General features: G+C 33.7%; 1 protein-coding gene across 13 annotated transcripts in view; it reads left to right on the top strand.

The window, feature by feature from the left end:
* FER (FER tyrosine kinase) overlaps window positions 1-15,531 on the top strand; it is a 434,834-nt gene that overhangs the window by 96,135 nt on the left and 323,168 nt on the right. For all 13 annotated transcript variants that reach the window (XR_011997006.1, XM_025992805.2, XM_072736632.1 and 10 more), the window contains 3 exons: window positions 1,810-1,993; window positions 4,624-4,761; window positions 5,335-5,454. Coding sequence is in view for 12 of the 13 variants with exons in the window: in XM_025992805.2 (XP_025848590.1) it covers window positions 1,810-1,993; window positions 4,624-4,761; window positions 5,335-5,454 (442 nt within the window). In the remaining variant the exon portion in view is untranslated. The remainder of the gene's footprint in view (window positions 1-1,809; window positions 1,994-4,623; window positions 4,762-5,334; window positions 5,455-15,531) is intronic.

Raw genomic sequence — 15,531 nt, 5'->3', positions numbered from 1 at the left:
GCATCCTTCATAGTAAGGGGAAGAGTTATGTCATGAATTTATTTCAATTCATATTTAAAAATGTATATGACTTTGGATCATGATGTAATATATATTATCCTGTGATTTGTAGTCAAAAACTGAGAAAAATCTTCTTTAGTGGCTCATGTTATTTTTTTCTGATCCTTTCAGATCAGAACTGAATAAATATATTTACTCCCATCCCATCAGTCTGGTGTTAGAGCCTGTTTCCAAACAGCAGTGAGAAGCGTTAGGAAAGATACTCTGGTGATTCAAATATTTTCTCCTTAAGAAGTTATTTATTTTATAAAGCAAAATAAATTATCTAGGGTAGCAATTTCAAATGACTTGGGTAATTAATAGTATCCCCATGTGCAGGAATGGCTGGAGAATTAAGCTCCGTGAAATAATCGCGTGCAAGAATTCAGTGGTAGTTCTAGTACTTGGAACCAGTAGAATTTCCAGCCTCCATCATGCTGGAAAGATTTCCTTTTCCACCAGCTAGATGTGGTTCCTCTGCTTGAGAATTGGAGGGGAGATGAGAAAGGCAAGGGAACTGTTCTCATTCTGCTGCCCTGCCTGTCTGTGCACTTTGGAGGGTCTAAGGTTTCCTCTCTCCACAAAAACACTGACTTTTTCTCTGCTTTTGGCTCTGAGCTAGAGACATTCTCCAACAGGGAATGCTTTTCCAACTCCTACCTATCAGGAATATTGAGATGAGGGGCAACAGATAAGAGCCTGTGGCATCAAAAATTTTCAACATTGATCTACTTTTAGAGGATTCTCCTTGGAAAAGAGGGCAAAAATTAATAAATATTTTGAAAAGTTTATTCCTTAGATCCAAATAATTGACAAGAAATATTCAGTTGGCACTGAAAATTGAAGATCTGCTTAAAAATTTTATTTATATAGTCATTTATATTGTTAATCTGTAAGTATTTTCTGAATGATTTTAGTGGAGGTACACACAAAATTTTAGTTCATAGTATTGTCAATATCTCCTGGACATCTCCCATGTCAAATTTAAATTCTCTGCTTGATTTTCAAGTCATTTACAACGTAAAATTGCCCTGCCTCTATAGACACAGTTCTTTCACTTCCTTAAAACTTACTCTCTTTGAGCTTATTTCTTTGCTTGCCTATGGAATTTTGTTTATTATCTCCATATTTTCACTCAGTATTCCAATTTACCAGACCAGGGGCTCTATCGAGGACTTGGTTTTGCTAGGTACTGAATTCCTAATGTTTAGCACAGTTCCTGGTGGTGATGAGTTGATACTATTCATCGAATCAAAGGCAGAAAGGCAGAAAGAGAGGGTGAGAGGGAGGGATTATTGTCCATTCTGTCTTTCTTTTACTTTCCTGTACATACCCCATGTTTGGTTTTTCTACAAAGCCTCCTCTGGCTCCCGTGGTCTTTATTGATACCTCAAATACAGGCCTCAAAATTTAACATTATTTACAAGTTTTCATGTTTTCTTAGTTACACAGTTTCATGTACATTGTTGTCCAGTTTGGTGTGAACTTCTTAAAGATAAGAATCATTTTTCTGTAAAATTTTATTACAAAAGTATCCATTAACTATCAAACATTTACTGTAATATATGCCTCCTTCATAGCAGCCTGTGTGCACAGGACTGGCAAATAAGTGGTACTTTGCATAAAGCTGAGCATATCATTTATGTCCAATAAAATTTTGTTGATTCTTCATAAAATGTGTGAAATATAAAATAGTAGTCACTCAGGTTGCATATAGGGAGGATAAAGCCTCTTTATCTCTTCATTAACTTTCTTCAATGTCTTCTCCAGGGAAAGAAACCGAAAAGGCCAAGGAACGATATGACAAAGCGACAATGAAACTTCATGTATTGCATAATCAGTATGTATTGGCACTGAAAGGGGCACAGCTTCATCAGAATCAGTATTATGACACCACACTTCCTTTGCTTCTGGACTCTCTTCAGAAGATGCAAGAAGAAATGATAAAAGCACTGTAAGATACATTTCCTATTTGGCATAAAATCCCCTTCCTGAAATGATTTTAATGTTATTCTCTCTCCTGGGTAAGCTTTCGGATAAGAGTTGTCTGTGTTTTGTGAGCTTCGTTATTGACCTAGCCCAATGTGTTTTTCAGATCTGTTTTACCTTGGTCCTTCTTGATTTTCACTTCTGGTATACATTCATTTTATTATCATCTCTTAGACCTTCCAGCTAGCCCTAAGAATGGTCCTTCTTTTTGCATGTTTTTGTTCTACTCCCATTAGCTGGAAATTTAGGTAAAAAAAAAAAAAATTCATTAATTGACAGGTGTTAAGAAGTGAATATCTATCTTCAGAGGGTTGAGTGTTTAAGTATTGAGCAACTAAGAAGTCCAAAGGAAATAATTTTTTAAAGTTTTAAATTTTAATTCCAGTCTAAGTTAACATACAGTGTGATGTTAGTTTCAGGTGCACAATGTTGTGACTCAGCAATTCTATACGTTACTCTGTGCTCATCATGATAAGTGTACTGTTGATCCCATTTATCTATTTCACCTGTCACCCCACCCACCTCCCCTCCTGTAACCATCAGTTTGTTCTCTAAATTAGAGTCTCTCTTTCTTGGTTTCTCTCTCTCTCTCCCTCTTTTTCCTCATTGCTCATTGTATTTGTTGTTTCTTAAATTCCATACGTGAGTGAAAACATAGGGTATTTGTCTTTCTCTGACAGATTTAAACACTTACCCTTATGCCCTCAAGCTCCATTAAAGAAAAGAATTTTTTGAAGTTTTCTTTGCCAGCTTATTGTATGAGAGTAAAATCAACAAATGTTTATTGACATTCTACAGTATGCAAAACACAGTCTGTGATTTGGCCATGATTTTTGCCTTAAAGGAGCTAACAATATACTTTGGGCAATACATCAAAGGTACACGTTAACCGGAGGTATCAATACAAGACAACAAAAGAATAAGCCACCCTTCGGTAGACTTCATCTGCCTTGTTAGATGGTTTAGGTGATCTCCCATTTTCTCAGTAAAAAGATGAAAAAGTGTTTTTAGTTGACTTGAATATGTAAACTTTTAATGGTAGTGATAAAATAGTAAAATATCTCCTTAAAATATTTAATCTATGCATTTAGTTATGTGTACTTTATTTTTTTAATTTTTAAAAGTTTATTTAGAGAGAGAGTGTGCAAGTACATGATGGGGGGGGAGAGGCGCAGATGAGAGCTCCATCTCACGACCCTGAGATCTTGACCTGAGTTGAAATCAAGAGTCAGATGCTTAACAGTCTGAGTCACACAGGAGCCCCATAGTTATGTCTACTTTAAATTATATATTGTTGATTCAGAAATACTTCCTTCCCTACTCTGATTTCATGAGTATTTTTTCAAACTCTTCACATGAATCATCAATAAGGGCATATTAATCATCAATAGATGTCTTTTTGAGACATGGTAGTTTTCTATAGCATATTATCTTTCACAATGAATTATTTTAGATCTAGCATTTAAAATATCCAAGCATGATGATTTCACTGAAATTGAATTCCATGTCACATTTATACAACAGCATTAGGAGAATTCCTTTTTTAAAATTCCATCTGTCTTAAAGGTGGATAATAATCATCTCTACATCACATTATGGCATTGCTTTATGAGGGTTATCTAGATGGAGTCATTTACATTAATATCATTCAGCACTTTTACCTTTGTGGTCAAAACCCCAGAGATATTTGCTAAATTGGTTTTAAATTTCTCTGTCTTCCCCTTTTTTTCAAATTTTGTCAGGTGATTTCTGTAATCATTTCAAACTAGCATTGCCTGAAGCAGTTTAAATTTTTTTTTTTTTTAACCCAAACAGTATTTGGCTATTGGGAAAATACTAAATAAGAGAGATTTTGTAAGTAATAAATTTTTACGACTGATGATTTTGAAAAAGAAAGGCAAACTATGCCTTATTTATTTGGGAAAAGGCAGGATAAGCTTGTCTGCCACACTTGTAGAGGGCACTCTTGACCAATGGCATATCTTTACAGCATAGCATTCTTACAAGGGAGATCGGGTCTTTGCTACAGAATAGTTTTTCGTTTTGTATTCACTGGTAAAGCTAATACTTTCATGATGACATTTTTCCTGCTGACTGGAGGTCAGGAGAAGAGATCTAGATGTCATCGAAGGTACACAACCAGTTGAACTCTATAATTAAGTGCACAGAAAAGAGCCGAGGCCCAGGAACAAGAGAAAAACCAGAGGTAGGGCTTTTGAGGCACTAGCAGCCACAGGAGAGAAACCCCAAAGAGACTGGAGTCAATCCACAGTTTTGGGTGATGGAATTGAACATTTCTATGCCAGTATTTAGAAATAGAAAGTGACCAACCTGATCCAACATTTTGGACCCGTCAGATACACGTGGAGAAGGTAATGTCATATTCTAGATCACTTGCAATGATTCTATCAGATGTAAATTGTTAACATGTGCATTTGTGTAATCCCTTTACTATCCAGGTATATGAAGTAAGGTGGTGCATGAAATCACCATCTGTAAATATTGGTATGACATTTCGTATGTTCTGAATCCTTTCTGGGCCTGTGTTTCCCTTGAATACTAAAAAACGTTGTAATATTTTGTTTTTGTTTTCAGAAAAGGTATATTTGATGAATACAGCCAGATAACCAGTCTCGTTACAGAAGAAATAGTGAATGTCCATAAAGAGATTCAAATGTCAGTTGAACAGATAGACCCTAGCACAGAATATAATAATTTCATAGATGTTCACCGGTATGTATAATATTTTCATTCTTCTTTCAGTATTTGTGACAGTATTACTTTTTTCTACTCTATTAATATTTAACTAAATTAAAATAAGATATTAAAGAGTTTGTTAGGACATATGATATTACTGATTAATTTGCTTTTAATTATTTTTAGAGTTCTTTTTCAATGATAACTAATTTATGTAGTTATCTTTAAAAATTTATCATTGTTACTATATCATTGCTTACACCTGTATTTAATCCATGAAGTCATATTTTTTAACATTTTTATAATGACAATACTATGATTTTATATGTGTATTAAATTTATGATGCATCAGTCGTTTATCCCGGCACACTTATTACCACTGTGATTGGAAACAAAACAGGTTAATATCCATATTCTACAAATAAAATTAAGGTTTAAGTTATGTGACTAGATCTTGGTGCCAGGGGTTTAATTTGATTTATTCTATTTGTATTTACTCTCCTTTGTAAACATAATTTTGGATAATAAATATTCTGCCTTTCGTGTGCACTAAGATATATTATAATAGTATGTTCATATTGATCAAAATTATTTGGCATGCTTTATTAGAACAACAGCTGCTAAAGAGCAAGAAATTGAGTTTGATACTTCCTTACTAGAAGAAAATGAAAATCTTCAGGCAAATGAAATTATGTGGAATAATTTAACAGCAGAAAGTTTGCAAGTAATGTAAGTATTTAGAAAATCTGAACAGTTTAAATATTAGAGTTATTATTTATCATATTCAAAATTCCAATCTTTATTTTTTACAAGTAATGAAAAGTAAATTAAAAGTTAACTGGTAAAAAAAATAAAAATAAATTTAAAAAAATAAAAATGAACTGTTGTTTTTTGGTCAGAAAGAAATGTTTTGAGAAATATGTTAGCTTTATTCATTGTGATCACTAATTTTGGTAATTCTGAAAATCAAAATACTGTGTGATGTTATATTCATTTACCTAGTTATTGCTAATATCTTATATTGGAATAATGGTTCATTCTTTTCAAAACTTATTTATTTGTTTGTTTGTTTATTTATTTATTTATTTATTTATTTATTTATATCCCATTAAATACTCAGAACTTGTTGGCAGAACCATTTTGGAAATGAGAACCCTGAATGTTAAAGAAGAGACTCAGGTGTCATTAGTGTTGAGTACAAAAATTTGACTTTTAATTGGGTTCTTTTCTCCTTAAGCAGGGATGTCTTCTAATAGAGGCTTTAAAATAAATTCATTCTTCACCTTATTATTGTTGCCTAATATTTTAAAGGAGTTTTGAGAAATATTAATGTGTTTTTACTCCTTTTCAAATATTAGAGTCTATCAATAGTATTTATTTATTTAATTTATTTTATTTAAAGATTATTTATTTATTCATGAGAGACACAGAGAGAGGCAGAGACACAGGCAGAGACACAAGCAGGCTCCCCGCATGGAGCCCAGTGCGGGACTTGATCTCAGATTTCGAGATCAGGACCCAAGCCAGAGGCAGATGTTCAAAGGCTGAGCCATCCAGGCATCCCAATAGTATATTTTTAAACATAGAAAACATAGTTAAACCATTCTTTTTTTTTTTTTTTTTTAAGATTTTATTTATTTATTCATGAGAGACTCCGAGAGAGAGGCAGAGACACAGGCAGAGGGAGAAGACTCCATGCAGGGAGCCCGATGCGGGACTCAATCCTGGGACTCCAGGATCATGCCCTGGGCCTAAGGCACACGCTCAGCCGCTGAGCCTGTGCCCAGGCGTCCCGGCATTCTGCTTTTAAATATTTAACTCCTCCCTTGATTTGTTTTTTTTTTTTTTTTTTTTTTTTTGTTTTTTGTTTTTTTTTTTTTAGCAGCAACACAAACTTATATTATTAAGCACTATAGGTATTTGTCTTCTGGGTCAGAACCATAGCTAGGAATGATTATGGACTCATTTTATCTTCCATATTGGACATAATATCATCTGACTTGTTGGCGCTTTACCTCAAAAGACTTGGCTGAAAGGCCCCACCTGATAAAATTAAACAATCTCCTTTCTATTGTTCGGTAATATCATAGTGTTACAGATAATTTACTGAGTTTTAGGATCCTGGGACTAACTCTTGGAAAGGGGTTTAATAACTTTACAGTTGGGCAGGTGAGATTGGAAAAACTAACAGATGCTTGTCGAATCACCTGAGCAAATGAAGGCTTCAAAGTTATGATGGATTGACTGTTTATGAGTGGAAGGGAGGGGTGAGAGTACACTGCATCAGGGAGGAATTTCTCTAGGAGTCATAGTGGGATTCTTGAAGCTGTTTCCAGGTTTCAAAGTCCTTACTAAAGTCCCACTTTGGTTTTAGGTATACTCTTGTAATGTTAGCTGTCTTTAAACCAGTGGTCTTCACCCTAGGTGACTTTTTTCCCCCCCAGGGAACATTTGTTAATATCTGGAGACATTTTTGTCAGGTGGGAAGGTAGTGCTGGTAAGTAGTGGGTAGAGGCCATGTTTTGTGCTAAATATCCTATAGTGCATAGGACAGCCACGTACAACAAAGAATTATCTGGTGAAAATGTTCATAGTGCCAAGGTTGAGAAACTCTGCTCCAAACAATAGAGTTGGATTCATGGCACAAAATAGTTTCTCAATTTGTGCGCAGTGAGAAATTTCATTTTTTGATTCCTGTCCTGCTTTGTGAAGGAATATAACATAAATTACTCCTGTTTTCTTAAAAATCATTGTATTGTTCCCAAGTAATGTATTCATTTATTCATCAAAATATATTTACTGTGTATTTAAAGTTGCAAGGGAAGGGCTAATACCTTTAAGGTGTTTATGCTAAATTTAATAAATTATTAAAATTTACTTTAATAAACACCAAGAAAGAATGAGCATAGAGATACTGGAGTATAATATGGTAAAATTAAAAATAACTACCTTTTATAAGCTTATGTAAAATAAGAGATTTTGTGACCAAAGAATAATTTGTTTTATTGCTTTCCAGCGTATAATGAGAACAAAACTAGTTATGTGCATAAATCATTATTTCCTAATTATGGTGATGAAGCAATGAACAAAAATATAATAAATTAAGGTAATAAATCTTTGATAATGTGATAGAAGATTTAATTGCTTATATCTTACTGAGGCAAAACTTTAGCTACATTTCATTGAACAGTGTCTAAATCAGGATAGAAGTTTTAAAGAACAGTTTGTCTTCAAGAATTTTATTCCAGAAATGAGTTATTCAAAGCGTTTATTGGCACTGGTAAAATAATCTAAGGTAATTCCATTTAAAAATTTGTGTTTATATATATACACACACACACACATACACATATACTTAATATGATGCAAAGTCTTTCTTTTTACCATAATAATTGTGCTTTAAAGTTCAACTAATTTCCTTCTTGAGGCATTAATTTATTAATTTTGTTGTTGAATGTGTTGAAATATTATGTCCAGTAGAAATGAATGAAGCAAATGAACAGATAGCTTTGCAAAAATCAATATGAATGACCAATAGTCCTATGACAAAGAAATATTCATTTTTTAAAAAGAAGCTATTCCACCTACCAGATTGGCAAGAAATAGCTTGATAATACACACTGTTATGGAGGTTACGGAGAAATAAGCCCTCTTATAAAGTCTTGGCAGAAAGGTAAATTAGTGTGAGCTTTTTGAAGGACAGTTTTGCAACATACATCAGAATTCAACATGCTCATACACTTTGTTTTGTTTTGTTTTTTAAAGATTTATTTATTTATTTATTCATGATAGACACAGAGATTGAGAGAGAGGCAGACACACAGGAGGGGGGAGAAGCGGGCTCCATGCCGGGAGCCCGATGTGGGACTCCATCCCAGGATTCCAGGATCGCGCCCTGGCCAAAGGCAGGTGCCAAACCGCTGAGCCACACAGGGATCCCCTGCTCATACACTTTGAATTAGAACTTTTACTTTTAGAACTTTAGCCTATAGGTAAGCAAAGATATATATGTACAAGCTGTACAAGCGTAATATGGTGGGTTGCCTGGTTCTGAATCCTGACAGTATGGCTTATTAACTCTGTGAAACTGGACAGATTATTTAGTCCCTTTAGTGTCATTTTCCTCAAATATAAATTGGTAATAATAATAATAATGGCACCCAACTCATAATGTTGTTGTAAAGCTTACATACATGAATAAATGTAGAATACTTGGGATAGTCCCTGGCACATAGCAAGTTCTATTGTTATTGGTTTTCGTTGTTCTTTTAATTACTGCTTGAGGTGTTTTATACATTGAGGACTCCAAGCACCATGCTTAAGTTTCTCCCAGGCCTTTGGAGATACTGGAGGTCTGAAAACTTTTTGTTAGTTCCTAAATATGAAAAGAAAACTATGTTACAAGGTATATTATGTCTCTTTCATTAATTAAGTTCAGTAAACACAAAAAATTTCAAAATACATAGGTTAGATTTTTTTTTCTTTTGGTTAACATAGTGTTATATTAGTTTCGGGTGTACAATATAGTTAGATTTTAATAATCTGCAATATGTGGATTTCTGAGAAATCACATTTTCGTATATGCGCTATTAATTTGAGTAGAGGCCAAGGACTATGAAGGTGTCAAAACAGTCCCTTTGTTTTGGCAAAATACTGGAAATGCCCTAAATATTTATCAGTAAAAGATTGTTTGAATTGTGGTATATCCATACTATAGCCACAGTTTTTCTCTATTAGGTAGGTTTTAAATAGAGTAAGGTAGGTTTATGTATATATATGTGTGTGTATATATATTATATATGCCTTTATGGAAAGATCTCCAAAGTATATGATAAAAAGCAAAAACAAGGTATGCAGTAATATTTAGAGAATGAGTCTATTAATTAAAAAAATAGTACATATATATATATGTAGATGGTATGTTGGAATGGAGGTGAATGGATGAGGTGAATAGGGAAGCTTGTTGGGGGCAATGTTTATAATAACGTTAAATAAATGTGGTTTTATTTCTCCAATCTTTGCATTTTTACTGGTTAGCATGACTCTCTTCAGAGTATTAATATTTGTTTTTCCTCCCATTGTGTCCATTCCTTATCCTTTCACTAAACGTTTGTTCCCGAGTAATACTGCTCTATATAGTTTTAGAATAGAACACTCTCCAAAGCTTTATTTGAAAATGCCAATATTTTATGGCCTGTGCCTTTCCATGTTCTGCATTTTTCCTGAGACCATTTAAGAGCTGTAACAAGAAATAGTATAGGAAAACTTTAGAATCGTTTTTTGTTTGTTTGTTTGTCATGCGTTAGTTTATGTTTATTCAAGTGACCTGGTCACCCTGTCCTTTGTGAAAGGTTACACTGGTTTGAAAGTGAGAATCATTAGTATTTGACTCCTGGAGAATTTTCTAATAATGCAGGAAGCCATACTGGCAGTCTGATAGACGCTGATTAGTAGTGACTGAAATGGAGGAAAAATTGGACTACATTTCTCTTGGACTCTTCAGAATCTTTGGTTAAATGTCAGATGTTGCAAATGATTAATTAACATCTTTGTTGAATGAGCAAGTGAATGAAGAGGGTTTTATGGAGAGATTTCAAGGAGTTTTTGAATAGTGGATGTCATCATCTCTGGCTTTATGTTAGGATCACTGAAGGAGCTTTAAAATATTCTGATGTCTGCAACCTAACCCAAACCAGTTAAATCACATTTTGTGAGGCAAGGTCTAGGCATTGGGATTTTTTGTAAACTTTCCAGGTGATTTTAACGTGTGGACAGGACTGAAAATCTGTATCATAAACCCAGTAAAATTATGTGTCGAAATGTGTGTGTTACTTTCTGGGGGTGGGTTGGGTTCCTGTGAATTTTCAGAGGGCGTCTAAGGACTGCTGCTCTACTTGAATATGTATCTTTCATGTTTAAAGAATACCTTTTTGTTAAATTTTGTAATGTGTTGTATAGTGTCACTGGAGAATAGCATTTTTACAGTAGACTACCTGGAATTCCCTTTTGACCCTTTGTTTTTTCTTCTCAGCCATACTTCTGGGTCAGCGTTAAATTATAAGGTATTTGAAGGTCAAGTAGATGTCCTTTCCCTATGGTTACATCTTTCACTTGCTATTGATAAAAAAAATGCCTTTTAATTGGGGGGGAGGAGGAACCTTCTTCTTCTTCTTCTTCTTCTTTTTTTTTTTTTTGATTCCTAAATGTAGCATTACAGATTTTCATTTTTATTAGCAGAAACTTACTCATAATTTTAATAATTTCTATTCTTGGTTTCTGCTTATGGTATTATGTAGAGTTTTCTCAACTAAATGTAAGAGGTTCTGACATTATCACCCACTGGTATTTACATCCAAAAGGAGGCTTGATGAAATCCAATGCTGTAATAATAGCAAATGACAAAGTTCCTGCATTTACCCATTTAAATATGTGCCTTGAAGCATTTTCTCATGTTTTCATTATATGTATCAGCTACATTTGTAAAAGTATGGATATATAGATTTAAACTCAAATATTTGTAGGATTGGTTTTCCCTACTTACTGGAAATTTTTTTGCCTTGTAGATCATGATGTGTAGAGAGCTGCTTCCTCAGCCTCTGATAATTTCTAGCATTGGACACTGGAGACCATATACTTCCTATCACACATACATTTAGATTCTATTACCTCCAAGCTGCAATCTGAGGTTGTTTCCTTTTCTCTGTGATCTACAGTCTCTCTTCTTCCCCTTCATCACCCTTCCCCCATCTGCCTCTGTTTTGAATCACTCTTCCAAATCTTGAAATAGAGTCTTTTTCCAAAGCTAGGATAGTTACTATACTTTATTGATTTTAGTCATCCGTTTATTAAAATGATATATGCAAATATTTCCTCATCTAATCACTAATTGAATAACTTGGGGACTCAGTAATTTTAACTCATCAGAATAATTTGAAGACAGGTCTCTAAAAATTTGAACATTTGAGGAATATATGTAAGTGTTCATTACATTGGTTTTGGCATTAGAATAGATCATCCATTTGTGATCTGTGCCAAACCTAAAGCAAGGTAAATGGAGTTACGAACAAGCACATCAGAAGTTTAAGGCAAATTCAAAATAGCAGGTTATTTCAAAATAAGATGAACATTAACATATCTGCCCAAAGAGAAATATTCGTTAATTTTAGCAAAATGATAAAGAGTTATGGTACTTGAGGAGGGCTCTTGATGGGATGAGCACTGGGTATTATACTATATGTTGGCAAATTGAATTTAAATAAAAAAAAAAAAGAGTTATGGTGCTATTTACAGCTTCTTTGACTCAGGTTTCTGGTTTGAAATGAGGTCTCTTTATTATAGATTATTATTACTTATTGGTAGGACATAATATTTGAATTCCAAAAGATTGTGTGCAATAGTCTTGTATTCTAAATTAACACCCAACCTCAAGCCTTGTGTTTCCTAATACATCTTTTTCAAAATTTAAAGTGTTTAGCTTTTATACTGGGATATAAATAAGATTTCTTAATTGAAGAATGGTAACTATCTATGTGGAAAAGTAATTCTTTTGGACTTAATGGGATATGAATTAGCAAACTACAGTCTGTGGGCCATATCCAGTTTGTTACTTATTTCTGTGCAGTCTGTGAGCTAAGACTACTGTTTACATTTTTAAAAGTTTTAAAAAAAATCAACAGAAGTACTATATTTTCTGACACAATGATTATATGAAGTTTGAACATCAGAGTACATAAATAAAGTTTTATTTAGCACACAGCCATGCTCATTCATTTACCTCTTGTCTGTGGGTGATTTCTTGCTACAATGACAGAGTTGAGCGTTTGTGACAGAGACCATATATGGCATTTCTTTTACTTTCCATTGCTGCTTGGAGCACTTCAGATCGCAGTGAAACTTAGAACTCAATAGCATTTTGAGTGCCACACATATTGCTGTACTATAGGATTTTAATACTTTATATTATCAGCCCATGCCTATCATGTCAAAACAAAAAAGAGGGAATAGATTTTGAACGTTACACTTTTTAAATTTCTAAAAAAATTTAAAAATTTTAATTCCAGTGTAATTAACATAGAAGTGTCATATTCGTTTCAGGTGTAAAATATAGTGACTCAACAACTCTACGTATTACTCAGTGCTTATCAAGATAAGACGCAGTGGAGTGTGGACTATTTTGTTATTAAAATAGATGGCAAAGTCCTGTGTTTATTGTGCAGTGGCACTCAGGCTGTGCTAAAACGATACAGTGTACGTTGACATTACCAGTCTAAATACCCATATCAGTGTTAGAAGGTCACAGGAAAGCACGGGTCAGAAAAATGATAACATTTAAACCGGAATACCTAATCACAGCAGACTTTCTTCAGAAAAAGTACAAAAATGAAGATGCAATTGAAGTAAGTTTCTGGGTGGCTCATTTGTTATCTGAACAGGGAAAGTCATTTACCACTGGTGAATTCATTAGTGTTTCACTGAAGTAACTAAGGAATAGGAAATCTGTCTGGAGAAAATACATTTGCTTATGTCTATTAGCCTTTCAGTGAGAACATTCTCTTCAAGAGTTGAAAAGATTGGGAGGCTACATCATTAGTTTATTTAAAAAATAAATGATTTCAAGTGGTTTTCCCTGTCTCCTGGTAAGTCAGCAGGTGTGATCCAAACTGCTCAGTTGTTTATTTGAGGAGTCAATGCCAAGTTTGAAGTGACTAAATTACTCTCTATGAATAGTCTACGTGGCTCAAATAACAGAAAAGAATATTTTCAAAGAGATTGAGAAAACACGAATTTAGTACAAACTGAAGTGGTTAAGGGGTATTCCAACTGATGGTGTTAAAAATGCATGGATCAGAAAGAGACTTAGTTGAGCAAATTTACAAAACTTGTGAAAATGTTAGGTGCTCACACAATATGATTATTCCCTGTATTTTTTTCATCAGCAGGTACTTAATGGAAAAAATATTTGAATCTAATCATGTGTTCTTAAACTAATAATGTCAATAAGGACCTTCATTTGGACTAATGGACTTGACCATCATCAATTCCATGAATTTTTGTCAAAAACTAAAATTGAATATCCCTATCACATAGGGTTTTGATGAATTGGAATACTAAAGTTTTATTGTGATTTTTTTTTTTTAATCATTTTTGAGGTCAGGAGCCAAGACTGAAATTTTTCTAAATAATCAGAATTTCCCTCAACCACTGTTACTGAACACTGAACTCCAAAAGCTTTGGAAAAACTAGCTTGTGCTAAAGACTTAAATATTTTCCTAATGAATTCAACCTAAAATTACAAGATAGTACACTGCTTATATGCAGGGTTTATACTGTAGTAAAGTCATGTAGATGACAACTACTGTTACTTGAATCCTAGGTAATATCAGGCTATTGTATATACTTGCTGTGCCATCAAACATTGAAACATGAAGCAAGATTACCATTCCCACCAAATTTGTAGCTGATGTATTTTCTAAGTTCAAACCACGTTTGTAGCAGTGAATTTTGGACCTCTGCAAATATTTTGGCATTTCAAAAATCCATTCAACTGTGTAAGGAGCTCCCACCTTAACCCTCAGGAGCAGTGAGTCTGCAATGTAATGACATGCTAAAAAGCATGCAATATAATTTTATAAATGTCTTCTAAGCAGTAAATATACTCAATTAGAGTCATTTGCTTATGGCCGTTATTTATATTTGGCAGTACCCACCTATATGAAAAGATCCTTTCAAAGATGAAATACATGAAATCTCATTATGTATCGGCTTTAACAAAAATTTATAGTTGCTCTTGATGATGAGCACTAACTTTGAACCCTACTGAAGGGAAAAATTATTAACTTAAAAAGATTTCTATCCTTCCCATTAATACACTAGTGTTACAATGAATCGTTCCTAGTTATTATTATATTTTTGTTTTTTTTTTTAAAGATTTTATTTATTTATTCATGAGACACAGAGAAAGAGAGAGGGACAGAGACACAGGCAGAGGGAGAAGCAGGCTCCCTGCAGGGAACCCGATGCGGGACTCGATCCTGGGACTCCAGGATCATGCCCTGGGCTGAAGGCAGGTGCTAAACTGCTGAGCCACTGGGGCTGCCCTATTTTTGGTTTTTCAATAAAATATTTGTATTTGTTTCCTCTTTTGTTGTATTAATACCTACATAATATCCTTGGTTTTGCTTCTTGGTGGCAAAGCCTAAAATATTTATTTTCCAGACCTTTACAAATAATGTTTGATGACTCCTGTTGTAGGGAATGACACCAATTTAACCCATTAGACTGTCTGAATCAACTTTGTCAATCAGTGGGATGATAAATAATGCAATACTCTTCCATTTTAAGCAGGACTGTGGTTTTTTCAAATTTGCTTTTTGCTGTTCTCATTTATAGTCTTAGTTTAAGTTTGATGTTTGGTTGATCATGTACTACAATTATGTTAGATTATATTAGGGGAATACTTTTTGAGTGAGTGACTGGGAAAGATTTAGAAATCTGTAAAATAGAAGGCAGGTGACATGTTAAAAAGATATTTTGATAAGGGACACAAAGAAATCACATGGAAGAAGGCAGATGGATTTATTGGTTGGGGTGGATTAGGTTGTGTGTTAGGATATAAATATACTTAATAGGAACTCATAACTTTGGTTGACTAGGAGCTATCTTCTGTTTAATCATGAGAAAAGCTAATAAAAATTTGTGTCATGGTATAGAAGGTCATCCATAAATTGCTATGCTGCTGCAATAATATTTTAAGGGAGATTATAAGAAAAGTTTTATTTTTTTCAATTTATGTTGCTGTAATAGAGA

The sequence above is a fragment of the Vulpes vulpes genome, chromosome 14 (assembly GCF_048418805.1).
Source record: "Vulpes vulpes isolate BD-2025 chromosome 14, VulVul3, whole genome shotgun sequence".
Taxonomy (NCBI): Eukaryota; Metazoa; Chordata; class Mammalia; order Carnivora; family Canidae; genus Vulpes; species Vulpes vulpes.
Note: the sequence above shows the minus strand (reverse complement) of the source record. Positions and strands in the feature narration are given on the sequence as shown.